General features: G+C 45.0%; 1 protein-coding gene across 1 annotated transcript; it reads left to right on the top strand.

The window, feature by feature from the left end:
- Window positions 1-3,971: 3,971 nt before the first annotated feature.
- On the top strand, window positions 3,972-13,971 carry FMOD (fibromodulin). Its single transcript, XM_045841618.1, has 3 exons — window positions 3,972-4,123; window positions 6,764-7,751; window positions 12,171-13,971. The coding sequence occupies exons 2-3, from the start codon at window positions 6,773-6,775 to the stop codon at window positions 12,320-12,322; spliced, it is 1,131 nt and encodes a 376-aa protein (XP_045697574.1). The 5' UTR covers window positions 3,972-4,123; window positions 6,764-6,772; the 3' UTR covers window positions 12,323-13,971.
- Window positions 13,972-15,717: the final 1,746 nt, after the last annotated feature.

The following is a 15,717-nucleotide window of genomic DNA, read 5'->3' as shown; positions in this document are numbered from 1 at the left end:
TTGGTGCTACCAGGGCATCACTATGTCTATGCTGGAAGAAATTGGAGTTAGAAGGCACTTAGTTGTTTCCACACAGGATGGGTCCAATGTCAGAAACAATCAACTTTGGCAAGTACTTTTCTGGGTGGGGAGAAAATAGCAGCACCTTGAACCCCTGAAAAATCTAATTGGCCTGAAGGCTGGAGTGCTTTCCTGGCCCGGTTGATGGTGGTTCTACCCAGCATTAGGTACTGATTACAAACATACTCTGTAGGGAGCCAAAAATATAATTCACTTCATCACTCTTTTTTTCTCCTGTTCACAAAGGACTTTATTATCTATTTATGCATACTGAGAACATATGGAAATCTGCATGGTCCACTTCACATGCAGTAAGACAATGTTTACTTTACAATAAGTGAGTGTCAACTGTTTTATGCAAATAGACACTTTAAAGGCACATTCTTAAAGAAAATCTTCATTTACAAAATAAATAAAAGGTAAAGAAGCAATTACTGCTTTTAAAAAGCAGCTGCTTTGTTCAAGAGTGGAAAGTTTATGCCTGCATTAAAAGAGAATATGATCACAAATAATGAAAACAATGAACAAATGAAAAACACCTTTACCATAAAGCAGTAGACTTTCAAACACTTCATAACTCTTTACTGCTTACCTACTAAGCACCAAGAATTATGCCCAGTTAGGGATAGAGGCTCCAGATATGAATAATGTAGCCTCTCTTTTTAATTTGCTTGTGGTCTAATGACTTGATAGAGCTGGCTTGACAACTCCCAGAAAGCACCAGTGTCCCAGATGAACCTCCTTCATATGTGGTCTCCTTTGGAAACCTGGGAAACATCAGCATCGCCTACCTGGTTTCCTGGAAACCAAGCTCTCAGGGTCTAGATTCAGGAAGTAGAAAAAGGGAGCAACAGTATGCAAAATGGAAGAATGTTTGAAGAGTGAATGGTTCCCTGGAACACTGACTCCTGACCTGATCCCAGTCATCTCTTCTTTCCCTTCTAACTGAAAAGCTTACCTTGAAATAGGACAGATGAGTGAAGATGTGGTGTAAATCTCATTGCTTTAGAAATGGTCAACAAACCACATGGAGATATTGTCTTTTTTGGTGGAGCTCAGTTGGAAAGAATCACAGTCAATGTTTAGTCTTCTGAACAGACTCCACTGGATTTCATTGTTAGTGAATGCAGTATTATTCAGCATGCTGGAATTTAAGCAACAACAACAAAACATCTGTACCAAATGGTTGGATTTGCCAGGCTATCTAGGCCCATCTAAGAAGTGTCAGACCCAGTTGCCAGAACTGTTGTTTTCTGTTGAAAAGTGACTACTTTCTTGACTCAAAAATGAAGAGAAAGTTTTCTATCCTTCATTTTTGACAATCATCTTCATTATTTACAATCATCTTTATGTTAAAGTCACACTGCCTCATTCATGAGATTGGAGTCTGCTGCATATACAGCTGCTTTATTTTGAGCAGCCATTGGATTGAAGTTTTCTTTGTGTCCTCAACACTAAGGGCCATGCGAGGTATAGTGTAGATACTCATATTTATTAAATTGAAATGAAATATGTGTGGGGTCAGGAAGAGAAGCCCTGTATCCCATCCCCCTCTCATCTTTACATTCCCCTGTCCCCAGTTGGAAGCTTACTGCCTCCATATTAGTTTGGCTCTGACAGCAAAGTGTTTACCACCCCCTCCTCTTGACCAGCCCTCTGACCTTTTGCTGTAGGAAAGTGCAAGGACTTTGGAGCCATGTAGCTCAAAATTCAAATTCTTGTTTTACTACCTTCTAGCTAATCACTTTACATCTCTGAGCCCCTATTTACAATGCACAGTACCTACAGTGATCATTAAATGAGATAACATAAGTAAACCACCTAGTATATAATAAGTGGTCAGCAAAGGCCTGTTCATTATGTTTAATCTCTTAAAAACTCATTCTAAATCCTGAGAAGATTGGGTCCCTGACAAAGACTTTTCTAACAGCTCATACAGCTCAAACCTATTGGAGCAAGCAAAAGTGCCATTTGCCTGAATCCTCTAAATTCTTCAAATTCAAATCCAAGCCCTTCTCAGTTGTTGTTTTAATAAGGACTGCTTCAAATTTGAACCTTGTGTACTGTTAGTAGAAATATAAAATGGTGCATCTGCTATGGAAAACAGTATGGTGGTTTAAAAAATTAAAAATAGAATGATGGAATATTAAGAGTTCTAGAATTTTTCAATTCTAAATAGAATTGCTGAATTCTACTTCTGAGCATATATCCAAAATAATTAAAAGCAGAGTCTCAAAGAGATATTTATACACCCATGTTCATTGCAGCATTATTCACAATAGCAAAGAGGTAGAAACAACACTAATGTACATAAATGGATAAATAAATTTAATAAATTAGGTCAATTTATGCAATAGGATAAAGTAGGAAGAAAATTTTGACACAAGCTACAACATGGATGAAACTTGAGAGCATTATGCTAAGTGAAATTAAAAAGACACAAGAAGATAAATACTGTATGATTGAACCTATATGAGATATTTAGAGTAGTCAAATTTATAGAAAGTAGAATGCTGGTTGCCAAGGGGTGGGGAGTGGAAGGGGAGTAGAGAAATGGGGAATCTTTGTTTAATGAATATACAGTTTCAGTTTTGAAAAATGAAGAGTTCTGGAGATTGGTAGCATAACAATGTAAATATACTTAACACTTCTTATGTGTACACTTAAAAATGGTTAAGAGGGTAAATTTTATGTTTATAAGCACTTTACAAAAATTTTTTAAAAGGGGGGTTTGTTTCCTGGATATTGAGGGAAGCTTTTAGTTGAAGAAAGCAACTAAAAGGACGTGATCTAAATTCTGATGCTCCCAAATGTTTTCTTCCAACCCCCAAACTCCAAACTCATACTCAGACATCTGCCTGTGTACATTTCCCCTGGAATGCCTAACAGGCATATCTAACTTAGCACATCCAAAGCATACTTTGGTTTTCCACCCAAGTCTGTTCCTCCCCATCTTTCCAATACCAGGAAATGGAGCTACCACTCATCCAGTTGCTCAAACTGAAAATCTAGGATATATCCTTCACTTCTGTAACTGCCCATATCAGGTTCATCTTCAGGACTTGTCACTTTCCTGTCTAAAAATACATTCATTACCTTTCTTCCACTGCACTGAGCCAATCTGCCATCACCTCTCCATGAGGCAACGCTGGTGCCTCCTGCTTTCCCTCGACTCCCTTTCTCCACACACAGTCTCTTCTGTGTGCCTTTAAAAATGTGAATCAGATCCTGTTGCTTCTCCTGAGTAGTTTAAAAGATGACTTTTTCTTTTAGAATAAAAACTAAATCCATTCCATGGCCTAAAACTCCCTTCCTGATCTAGCTCCTGCGTGCTTCTCCGACCTCATCTTCCCCTTGTACAGGGTGTCCACACCTGTAAAATGGGTATAGCAATAATCTCTCCCACATTGTGAATGCCAGCTGTGTGCTAAGCCAGGCACCTTACATACAGCATCTCATATTGTCCCGCTTCAACCTAACAAAGTAAGTGTTAAGAACCCTAAGATTAAATGAAAGTGTATGATGCTAGTACACAGCAAGCTGGAGCCAGAAGAGTGAGTACTAGCTCTGGGGCAGGGAGGGGGAGCCACAGGTTGCAGAAAGAGTTAATTAAGTTGCCTCTTCCCAAATCCTGGCCCTCCCCATCTTGGCATCTGCCCTTGTGGGTTTAATGAGAAACCCAGGCACTTCGTAAGAGCCTGTACAAATAACTTCTAGGTTGCCACTAACTCATTGAGCAGAAAGAAACCCAGAGCTGCCAATGCTTCAGGGAAGATAGTGAGTGGAAAGAAGGTGGTTTTTATAGCGCCAGGCGGGCAGGATTTGCGTAGTTGAGTGTGGGCTCCACCCCTGAGGCAGAGCTGAAAAAGCCAGGATCCTGGCTCCTCAGCCCCTCTCTTCATAATATTTGATTAGGAATTTGGGGGCGGGACCCTGGCCTGGCACAGACACGGACACTCTCAGTAGACACTCTCACTCCTTCTCTCTCTCATACACACTTTCTCCAACCCAAGGAGTCCACAGACAGAGAGACGTGGTCACTCTCTAAAAGGTTCAGCTCCAGGTAAGTGTAGTCATTTTACTTGTTTTCACATTTTGTAGTTCAATAAAGAAAATAAATAAACGGGGCTGCTGGGGAGTGGGAAGAGGGAGGACTCATTCCTCATTTTCTGTGGGCCATGACCCCAGGATGCTGGAGAGAGCAAAGAGGAAGTATAAAGAAGGAAGCTCTAAATACTACCCTTTTCCTGTAGCTCCTTTCTGATTTTGGGTGGGGGGAGGGAAGGAGGCTCCAGTTTTCAGCCACTAAAGCAAAGGGAAGCGAGCTCTGCCCTACTACTATTCATAAACGCTATCAGCTTAGCCCCATGTCTCTGCTGTCTTTCATATAGAGGGCTGTGTGAACTAAACACTGCTATGGAGGAGGGGAGTTTTGTGTATTGTGTCTGAGTATGTGGGGTGTGTGTGTGTGTGTGTTGCTGGGGTAAAAGGGAAAGAGAAGTTTTGAGAAGTGTGGGTCCAGTCCAGGAAGAGGGTGGATTCTGATTTGACTTCCTCCACTCTGACAGGAGGGAGAGATGGTTCGCTAGACTGAAGTAATGAAAGAACAACAGTAACCCCTGAGTGAGCTCCCCCACCTCAGAGAGTGCCTGTCATAGGAACCTTCCACCTCACAAAACTCTGAGCACAGGAGGGTATTTTAAATTATTAGGGGATAATTTAAAAGTAGACTATCCTCGTGCAATATTGCTAAGAGATGGGGTTGGGGCAAGAAGAGGCACAAAGTCTCCACCAAACTGTGTCAGCAGTCAGGGCTTCTAAGGAGAGGCCAAAATGGGAAGGATGCATGCCCCTGGAAAGCTGAGTCTTGAAGAGGAAGGTGGCTCTTGTCTGCCAAGGTACTCAGTCTGGAAGGAGAAATGGAGACAGAGGCTCACTGTGCCAGCCTCCAGACAGCCACCTTGGTCCTGCAGCAGCCCAGAGCTGTGCATGGAAAAATGCGCTGCTGGCAGTGGGCCACTTCATCCGTCTACTCTCCTGGCCAGAACCCGGGCCCAGTCAGCAAGCCCAAGCAGTGGGCAATTGGGTCGACTTTCTAAAACACTGTGGGTTCTTTGTCTGAGGCCTCAGGTTGCTTGAGAATGAGCCAGGGTGCCTCTCCTCTGCAGCCCAGAGGCTGGTGGGATGAAGCAGGCTTAAAGGAACTGCTTTCAGGGGACAGAGAGATCTGGGAAGGGTGCTGGCCACAAAGTGACTATATTGCCATAGTCAAGGTCCTTCCCATTAGTTCTTTGGATTTGATGGTGGCTTTTAGATACCTTTCTTTCCCCTGTTCATGGTTGCCAACCCCAGCAAGGCCCAAACAGCAATGTGAGAGATATATGTGACTTTTCCAGGACCAAGAAAGGTTCTGAAGTTTCCCCATCCAAGGGTGACACTCACACCTCTAGAAGGTGCCCATTGCTCATAGGACTATACAGTGCTTTGGCTGTAGGTATTCAGAGCAGGATGCTCAGGCCTGATATGTCACCCCCTTGCCCCTCATCTTCTATACCTTCAGCTTCCCTCTCAGATGACAGTAAGCCTACATTTCTCTCTAGGACAGCCTGTTCTCATCTCACTAGCATGCATATAAGCTTGAAGGCTGATGCCAGTGTAGAGGTCTTGATATGGAACCTTGTAATTCATATGTCACCACAGGGAGCTTGGGATGGGAGGGAGAATGCCAGAATCCCATTCCCTTGGACATACATGAGATTCTTCAATTCCTAGTCCTTTTTTTAGTGTTCCTCAATTCACGGCCCCATGTAGCTCTTGCATAATGTCCATGGTGCAGCATGAACAGTGCTGACACTTTACTAGATACCACAAAAGACAGCCAAGTGGACTGACTCAGACTCCTTGTACTCAGCCACTCTAGAAGACAAATGCCATTCCTGGGTGCCAGTGTCCCCAGTCTGGAGGGAAGCTGTAACTGTTATATGAAAACCCTGTGCCTGCTAAGTTGCATATGTAGCCACAAACTGCTTACCCAAGAGTTTTCTCACCCAGTAGAATGTCCTAGATATTGGCACTTTAGAGGGTAGCCCAACTCTCACGGTGGCTGTAGAAGGACCACACCCCTTCACAAAGACTCAAAAGCAGACTCTCAGACTTCCCAAGAGACCAGAAGATCTTTCCGAAGTAGTTGAAATCTTTCCCCTTGTAGTCTCAAGCTACTGGTGGAGGTTTCCTGATACATGGAAAAAGCCACAGGGCTTTTTCCTTGGATTCTTGAAAAATATTATTTCCCTGGGGAGTGGAAGTTGGACATGAATTCAGGCCTAAAAAGCATCCCCACCCCACTGCACAGGGATTGCTGTGGGCTTTCCAGCTACCCCAACAAAAACTTCAGGCTACAATGAATCTGTCCCTTCAAGAAAAAATGCAGCACCCCTATTCAACTTTCTTCTAATCTCAAAGACTACCTCTGTGACTCTATGACCAGGGGAACATGCACCTAGGTCTCCTCAGGTAGCAAGCTCCAGCTGGATCCAGTGTGCAGAGCCAACCCTAGGAAAAGGCATTGAGAAAGTAAGTGAAAGCTCCTGTTCTCAGATGTTTGGCACTATATCAGATCTGCTCAAAGCCTAAGGCTCACCCATTCTGCCTCCCTAAAGTCTCACTCATGCCTGCTTGCTCTGTTCTCTTTCCCTTCTTACAGAGAGACAAAATGCAGTGGGCCTCTGTCCTGCTGTTGGCAGGGCTCTGCTCCCTCTCCTGGGCTCAGTATGATGAAGATCCCCACTGGTGGTTCCACTACCTCCGAAGCCAGCAGTCCACCTACTATGATCCCTATGACCCTTACCCCTATGAGCCTTATGAGCCTTACCCCTATGGGGTGGAGGAAGGTCCAGCCTATACCTATGGCTCTCCATCCCCACCAGATCCTCGAGATTGCCCCCAGGAGTGTGACTGTCCACCCAACTTCCCTACGGCCATGTACTGTGACAACCGCAACCTCAAGTATCTGCCCTTTGTCCCCTCCCGCATGAAGTATGTCTACTTCCAGAACAATCAGATCTCCTCCATCCAGGAAAGCGTCTTCGACAATTCCACTGGGCTGCTTTGGATCGCTCTTCATGGCAACCAGATCACCAGTGATAAAGTGGGCAGGAAGGTCTTTTCTAAGCTGAGGCACCTGGAGAGGCTGTACCTGGACCACAACAACCTGACCCGAATGCCTGGCCCACTGCCTCGATCCCTGAGGGAACTCCATCTCGACCACAACCAGATCTCACGGGTTCCCAACAATGCTCTGGAGGGACTTGAGAACCTCACAGCCTTGTACCTTCAACACAATGAGATTCAGGAAGTGGGAAGTGCAATGAGGGGCCTCCGGTCATTGATCTTGCTGGACCTGAGTTACAACCACCTTCGGAGGGTGCCTGATGGACTGCCCTCAGCCCTTGAGCAGCTGTATCTGGAGCACAATAATGTTTATTCTGTCCCTGACAGCTACTTCCGGGGGTCACCAAAACTGCTGTATGTGCGGTTATCCCACAATAGTCTCACCAACAATGGCCTGGCCTCCAACACCTTCAATTCCAGCAGCATCCTTGAGCTCGACCTCTCCTACAACCAGCTGCAGAAGATCCCCCCAGTCAACACCAATCTGGAGAACCTCTACCTCCAAGGCAATAGGATCAATGGTGAGACCTTGGCAAAGGGGTATGGGGAGTGGCTGTCTATTTCTTTGAAAAGACCCTATTCTGAGTGCCAGTAGCAATACAAAAGAAATAGCAGTAGGGTAACTAGAGAACAAAATGAGGCAACCTGAAAACCAAGCCTTACACTTAAACTAAATGGCAATATTAATAAAATTCAGTGGGAAGTGGATTGGTAAGAAGACTTCCCAGAAGAGGTAAGTTTCAGTCTAGGTCTTGAGATATAAGTGGGCATGGGCTAGAGGAACTCAGGACAAAGCCATTCTGGGAAGACACATAGCTCCCAACAAAGAAACCCTGTCATTGAACAAGTTGCCTGTAGGAGACAGCCAGGAAATTCTTGTGTCTGAGAGGAAGGACTCATGTACATACTGAGGAGCAGTGAGATATGATTCTGGAAATGTTTGGGGGTGGAAGTTCATAGAGAGAAGGGATTTAAGTTGAACTTCAAGAATCCACCCTAGAAGGAAGTAGGCTAAGAAACCACGGCATATCTGTAACTACTCTCTGACTCAGAAGAGGATGAGCTCTCTGTTTCCACCCAATCTACTCCTGCCTCTCCAGCCTGGTCTTGCATTTTAGGTGTTTATTTTTCAAACATAACAGCTGGTGGACAAGAATATGCAGCCTCTCAGAGCTAAATACAGTACTTGTTCTGATCAATTCTCTCTGGAGTTCAAGGAGCCCCTGAAAGTAGGGCAGAGGACTCCCTAACATAACATGAGCCTGACTGAATATCACAAAGCCTTGGGGTAAGGGGTAAGGAAACTGAGCTTCTTGTTTTCCAAGTACTTCCTTGCAGGTGCCTAAAGGAACCAAAAGAGCTCCCTCTCTGCCTCTAAGAACTGAAATACTTATTTCAGATTGGATTATCCAGTTGCTTTTCAGCTCTTACTAAGAATCTTGTGTTTAGAATGTGCTTATATTAATTACTCCAGGGTCTCTGATGTCTTAATCCTAGCTGCAAGGTCCTGAACCAGTGTTTAACCTTCCTTACTCTGTCAGAAAATTTCCTCTCTCCCAGGGGAAAGAAAGACTCATTGATGATCACTAACAAAGGGTTTCGAAGTAGAGCCTGCTGAGAGAGAACAGCACAGGTAGGGAGTGTGTCACTCTGTTTCTCTCGATCTTTTTTCTCCCTGTGCTCAGGGAACAACAGATCAGTCATTTGGCAAGATGTTAATAAACTGTATAGCCCTCTGAGTGAGAGAGCTGTCAGTCCTAGAGGATGACAGTGGGGCTGGAAAGGTGATGAGGTGTCTGGTCCTTTAGTTTGAAGTGCAAGACACCATCATATGCACTGCAAACTGTTTTGCCTTTAAAGTTTCTCTTTTTTTGGAGGATTTTCTCATTCCAAGGGAGATGGTTCTCTTAGATGTCTCTAAGATGTTTCATGCCACAAAGTGTTTGACATTTACCAGTAGCTGTCCATCATTCCATGAATTCTACATAATCCCACCCAGAAGTCACCACTACTTACCTGCCACCCATTCTGAATCCAGGAGGATTGTCACATCAGAAATGTCATATTATATGTGATGCTTAATCAGAGTTTGGCTCTGAAAATGTGACAGCAAAAAACAGCTGTCATGGTAGAGAACCTGTTCGTTATTCCCTAACCGTGCAATCAGAGGAGCTTGGTGTGGAAATGGCTCCATCACAGCATCAGTCACCACTCTGCCCTCACGCAGAACTACATCTGCTGCTCAAATATTAGGTAGGCCACTCTTTCCAAAAGCTCTGATGAAGATAAAATTTACTAAAGTATCCCAAGTCTTGCAAGAAAGTTCTCCCTTAAGTCAAACAACCTAAAAATTTTCATTGTCTACCCCAAAAGCCAAACCCTTTTGTCTAGTTCTTTGTCTCTCACCTAGTATTCTCTATAGGTAAAATAAAACCAATTTCTTATTGTTCTCAATTAGTGAAATAATAAGTGGAAAGTGCTTGGTCCATGGTCTGGCACATAATTGAAAAAGCAATGCGCAATTACTATTATTGTTAACTTTGCTTCTTATTACCACTTTGAAGTTAACAGGAATAATTTTGGGTTGTTTGTTTTTTACTTTCTGATGGCAAAGATGGGGAAACTGAGATGCAGAGAAGGAAACACAGTCTCTCCAGGTCACCCAGACTATGTAGGATAGCATCCTGAACCCCTGCTTTTATTGTCCAAGGACCTGGAGCCAGGTGTCTCCGGATGAGAATGTGGGGAGTATCTCTCTACTTCAGACCACCAGCAGAAAAGATTGTTGCCTTGCACAGGAAGTCAGGGACCAGGGGTCGGGGAGATCTGAGGGAGGATCCAAAAGGGTGGGAACTAAACGGTGTACAGGAAAAAAGCCCTGTCCTCTTCCTTCTTCCACTAGCTCTTCCTCAGTTTTTCCAGTCTGGCAAAAGCAAGTGAACACAGCTTGGACTGTTATTCAGTAGCTTTGGGAATCCAGGAAGCAGGGCGAGTACAGCAGGAGGAATCTGGAAAGACTTATGTCAGTTTTAATCTGGGCTGGAAAGTGTCTTCAGAGTCTCCAAGCAGAAGAGCCCTGTCCTATTCATGAGTTTGAGGGGGGGATCACAGTGCCCAACACATGAGTAGAATCTATATACACTGTGTGTCCAACAGCCCCTAAAGACCCCCATATTTATATATGCAGAGTTGGGATCCAGGATTTGAACAGATGGTGTGAGGGCTTCAAGCAAGGGTGGAGAATCTATCCTAGGACCTCCAGCACAGTCCCAAATAGGGCTGGAAATAATACTTAAGCTGGGCCACTTTGCTTCTCCCCAGTCCACCCCACTCCACTCCTTCTGTGCAGATACCATAGACCCAGCCCCTAGCCCTTGCTCTGCCCTCAAGCTGCCCACTCAGAGGCCACTTGATCCATTCCCCAGCACCAGAGAGGAAACAAACAAAAGCATTTCAGATTTTCTCTCAGTACTCTCCAGAGAGAGGTATTTCTCATTGCCCCACTATGCCCAGCATCTCATTATTCTTGTGGGCTGGACCTTTGCAGTACAAGTTAATTGGCTGCAGCCTTACCCTGTCTCCTCTTGGTCTGTTTTTAACAGAGACTGAAAACAATCAAATGTGCTAATTTAAAAACATGCTCTTCATCAACCTATACGTTCTCTATACTGTCTTTCTTGCAACCTTCATCTTCATCCTCATAAACTTTCCCTCCACAATGTCTTCCACCATTCCCCCCCACCTGGGAAGGGAGTCAGATAACCTTCCTCCCACTCCTGTTGCCCAGCTTTAGGCCACACAGTTCCTGACCACTGCTTCAAGCTGAGGAGCACCTCTGGTGGATGCAAAAGCAAACCCTGTTCTGGGCAGCCTGTGTGTTACAGCCCTTGGGGTGTACCATCTGGATCCTACCCTTAAGACCAGATCTATTGGAACTACCACTCACACAGAGATATTCCTGAAGCTCTCACACACCACAGTGAAGTAACCAAAGAGGCCTCAGAGCTTTCAGTGGTGACTTTTGTTATCTGTGCCGGATTTTTAACTGAGTTCTTGGGATTTCTTCTTTCAAGTCTTGACCTAGTAGACTCTAGAGAGGGAGTCTACTCTAGAGAGAGGTGGTTGATTTGTCTAAGAAGACAATCAGAGGAATAAGTGGGTAAAAGGTAGCAGCAGAATTTGTTAAAACCAAACAGAACTATTGTACCTATTAGGATTATGTGTTTGTGGGGAAAGCTTCAAAAGGGGGAAATTCTTTTGAGATTTTTAAATAACAGATAAACCATAATCATATGAAATGCAGGAGGCAGGGGAATTGTGTACTTTACTTTTGAGGTTCATAGCAGCCTTATTTGTGGATTTTTGTCTCCGTGAACTACAGAGACTTGCTCACTACTCCAGCAGTGATCAAAATGGAGCACTGCCTCAAAGCTCTGGCACGCATAGACATTTGCCTCTCTGCCCAGGATTTCTCACTTTAATTTCCTGCCACTTTCTTTATCTGCAAAGTGGCAGAGTTTATTCCATTTCCCTAGTCTTCCACCCCAAAGCAATTTAGCAAAGCCCTCTGAAAAGCTATCTATCCTTCAAAGCTCCTAGGGTTGACCTTTGATTTCCTTCTGCTCCCCTCTACTGTACACAGATGGGAAGAGATAAGGTCCTACTGTACACTGCTGGAAAAACACTCAAGGGCATTCCAGGGTGTTCAGGGTATTTTCCAGGCTCAGGGTGGGTAGGAGGCAGAGCGGCAGATGCCGCAGAGGTCCCACTCAGTCCCTAGTTTTGCCTCCCAGTGGTGAGAGTCGGTATGATTCTAATCCTGTAAAAAGCTTGGGCCACCCAGCCAAGTTTCCAGCCTTAGAGGCTGTGTGGCTTCTCTGTGGATCCGGGTCGCTGATCTGGCCTTCTCCCACCCACTTCCACTCCTCTTGTCCCCACAGAGTTCTCCATCAGCAGCTTCTGCACCGTGGTGGACGTCATGAACTTCTCAAAGCTGCAGGTGCTGCGCCTGGACGGTAACGAGATCCAGCGCAACGCAATGCCGGAGGACGCGCCCCTCTGCCTGCGCCTGGCCAGCCTCATCGAGATCTGAGCGGCCCTCGCATTGGGCATTGGGCGCGGGGCCCAGAACCCCCACACCCCACTGCATTTGGCTTGTTGGTTTGGTTTGGCTTTTGTTGAAAGGTCTAGGGCAGATCATGTGACAGAATTCCACAGGCTCCACCTGTAGTCTTCTCCCCTGTGGTCAGGGTCAGGTGGGATGGGAGGACAGGAAGCTTTTTTGCTGAGGTACATGGCCCAAACTCTTTTCCAGGATAGAAATGACATCAGAGGGAGTAATCCCTGACAATGCCAACGTCAGAAATCTCACTACCCTTAAGTTCTTCCCAATGATCTGATCTCATGATCCTTGGGTGTAATACATAACCTACTTCTCCAACAATTCCTGATTCTATGAGCAGCGCTTGACAGCTCTCCCACCTGCAGGGCTGGTCATGCTGTCCCTCTGAGCTGGCAATTGCTGCTCCTCAGAATGTACCTCTCATCCAGTTGCCTCCTCCTAACTCCCCCTCATCCACTCAACTTGCTCCACAGACAGTTCTTCTACACCTTAGGCAGAGGCAGGAAGGACTCCAAGGCACTTGGGCATCTGCCTGCCAGAGAACCCACACCTGTGTCTGAAATTGGAAGGACACCAAGAGTCACTTCTGGGCCTCCCTAACCTCACTCCTTGAAAGCCACCAAACTGGAGGTCACGAGTATGTTGACAATATTCATGGCCTGATGTGAGAAGAGACAACTAACCCTTGGCTTATATAAGTGTATTGGGCTATACAGCAGTCAGGCAGTTCTTTGAAGGTAGGTCAGACTTCAAAAGAGGACAGATCAGACTGAATTGGCTGGGCTGAGGAGTCTCCTCAGTAGTTCTACTCTTGTCCCACACCATCTGCATTACCAGCAGCTCCTAACTTGGGTCTATATTCTCAAAGGGAAAACCATTTAGCTCTCAAAGCATGAGATAGTTTGTCCTTTCCTCTTATCCAAGCAGGAAGGCATACATCCTGATGGGAGAGACAGGCTCCAACCAGCCCTGCACTTACCTGCTAGCCCAAAGAGGAGGCTGTGGCTCACCTGTATTGATTGATTTGTCCTTAAGGCCACTGTTCTGTAGTACCAGCTTTGGCTGAAGATGCTTACTGGGTCCGTGAAGCCCAGGCCAGGTAACCAACTCTTGCCTCTGCTTTCGCATCTCTGAGCTACACCCTCATTACTGAAGGTGGCTATTGCTTTACACTTTGGTTGGAAAGCATTGCGTTCTTCCCATTTCTGAAAAGTAATTTTGCCTGGGGCCAAACCCTCTTCTCTTTGGGGCATCATTGGGATGAAGCCATCTGGGCAGCCCAGGGCAGGAACTGCTGAAAGAGAGATAGCCCTAACCTGGCCCCTGCCCAGATGCTATTATGTCCCTGATACCATGTGTATTTTAAAGCAGCTTCCTCAAGAAGTGAAAGGGGGAATCCTTGGACTATGCCCATGGCTCCAGACCCTGAAATCCACAAAAGCCAAACCAGCTCATTTCAACAAAGTAGCTCTGATTTGAGGGGCAAGGCTGCCTTCTGCCCCAGGGCTCTTCAGAAAGCATTTGCATGTGAACACCATCATGCCTCTATAAAGGATCCTAGTTACAGGAAAAGCATGAGTGGTGGCTAACCTGACCAATAAAGGCATTTTATGATTGCATCTGTAAAAATGGAGTCATTGAAGGCAGACACTTTAAGGGGAACTTGTTGGGTCATATAGATCTCAGGCAGGAGGAACTCGCTTCATCTATTCTTGGGAAGATGTAGCTAAGGGGTTAGCAAATTATCTCTCTATAAAAAAATCATCTGTATAAAATCTGTAGTTAGCACACTCTATGCACTGGAAGTTCTTCTGGAAGTCTAACTTCAATCTCTCAAGTTACATATTTCCTTCCATTTGGTCCCCAAGAGATAAAGAACAACTGATTTTTTTCAATCATTCTAACATTTTTCTTCTTCCACCATCCTCCCTTGTCAACACAGTAATTCTGGGTCTCACCAGTCCTCAGTATTGTTGTCTTAATCTCTCCTGCCCTCTAGTGACAACTGTGCAGAACTGGAGGCAATCAAGTACTGCAAAGTCCAATTGTGCCTGGAAGAGGAAAAGAAGCATTCTTGTGCCCATCCAATCCTTCATTCATCCTCTCCATATACATTTCTTAAAAGCCTTTAAGTGCCAGATGTTGTGCTAGGTGCTTAGCAAATGTTATAGAGTTAAGAGGGCAGACTAAGGTTGCATTTTCAGGACAATCCACTGTTTTCTAATAGAGAAATAACTTATTTATTAAGCAGTAATATGTTCTGTGAAATTCTGTGTCAAGTATGTTACAAATGTTATAACTCCATCTGAAGCCAGAGTAAACTAATTTGATTATAAACCTCTGAAGCAAGAATTAGGTAGGGATCAGAGGGAAATCATGACTTTAAGCACAGGCCTCTCTGCAAGGACAGCACATTCAGCACATCCCAAGGGAGGTGAAGACATGAACACATAGGCAGGGATCCAGCCAAGCTGTAAGGAAGGATCCTCTGCCTCTAATTTGTGCTTCTTAGTGGCTCCCATGAACATCCCAACTATGACAGAGCAGGGGGGAGAATGGGAGCCAGGCCCAGCCCTGCTGCAAGGCTGCCCTCTTTTCTACATCCAGTGCTTCTCAAGAGGGTAGCAAAAGTGGACTGACAACCCCTTAGGTTTGATTGGCTCTTTTTCTTTAGGTACCATTTGATCAGTACTTACCATGTGCTAGGTGCTTTCCTTATGCAACTTCATTAGCATTCGTCATCATTCTTTGCCAGAGGTACTATTATTTTTCATTATTTTACAGATGAGGTAACTGAGGCATAAAGAAGCTGAGGTCACCCGGAAAGGAAGCATTAATGCCATTGACCCCAGGCCATCTGTCTCCCGGGCCTGTCAGTCTTGCTATACTGTTTCTACTGTGTGATCCTGAAGAGCCCCGTGTTACTGGTGTAAGTAGGACCTCTAGGAGTATGGAGAGACTTGGCAGTAATTGGGGGTGTCATAGTGGAGGGAGGCCATCTGCTTTTATTTTTCCAGGACCTAAATCCATTCTGCTCACGTTCACATCTCTTTATGAACTTTCTGATTCAAATTGATTCTTCATTAGTAAGTATATACTGAGTGGACTGGGGATACTTCAGAGAACAAAAGCAAATAGCCCCTGCCCTTGAGGGTTTTATAGTCTAGTGCAGTGATAAACAATAAACATTACCAACAAAAAATATCATCCCTAGGAGAATGAGTTGTGAGCACAGAACTACGAGAGGATTATCGAGAGGCCTGACCTAGACTGGAGGTTCAAGGGCAGAAACCCAGATATGGAAGGAGAGTGTAGTTATCCCAATGAGCAGATGGGAGAGGCAGTCCAGCAGAGATAATAACATG

Source organism: Phyllostomus hastatus, unplaced genomic scaffold, assembly GCF_019186645.2.
Source record: "Phyllostomus hastatus isolate PE091 unplaced genomic scaffold, TTU_PhHast_1.1 phas_contig_36, whole genome shotgun sequence".
NCBI lineage: Eukaryota > Metazoa > Chordata > Mammalia > Chiroptera > Phyllostomidae > Phyllostomus > Phyllostomus hastatus.
Note: the sequence above shows the minus strand (reverse complement) of the source record. Positions and strands in the feature narration are given on the sequence as shown.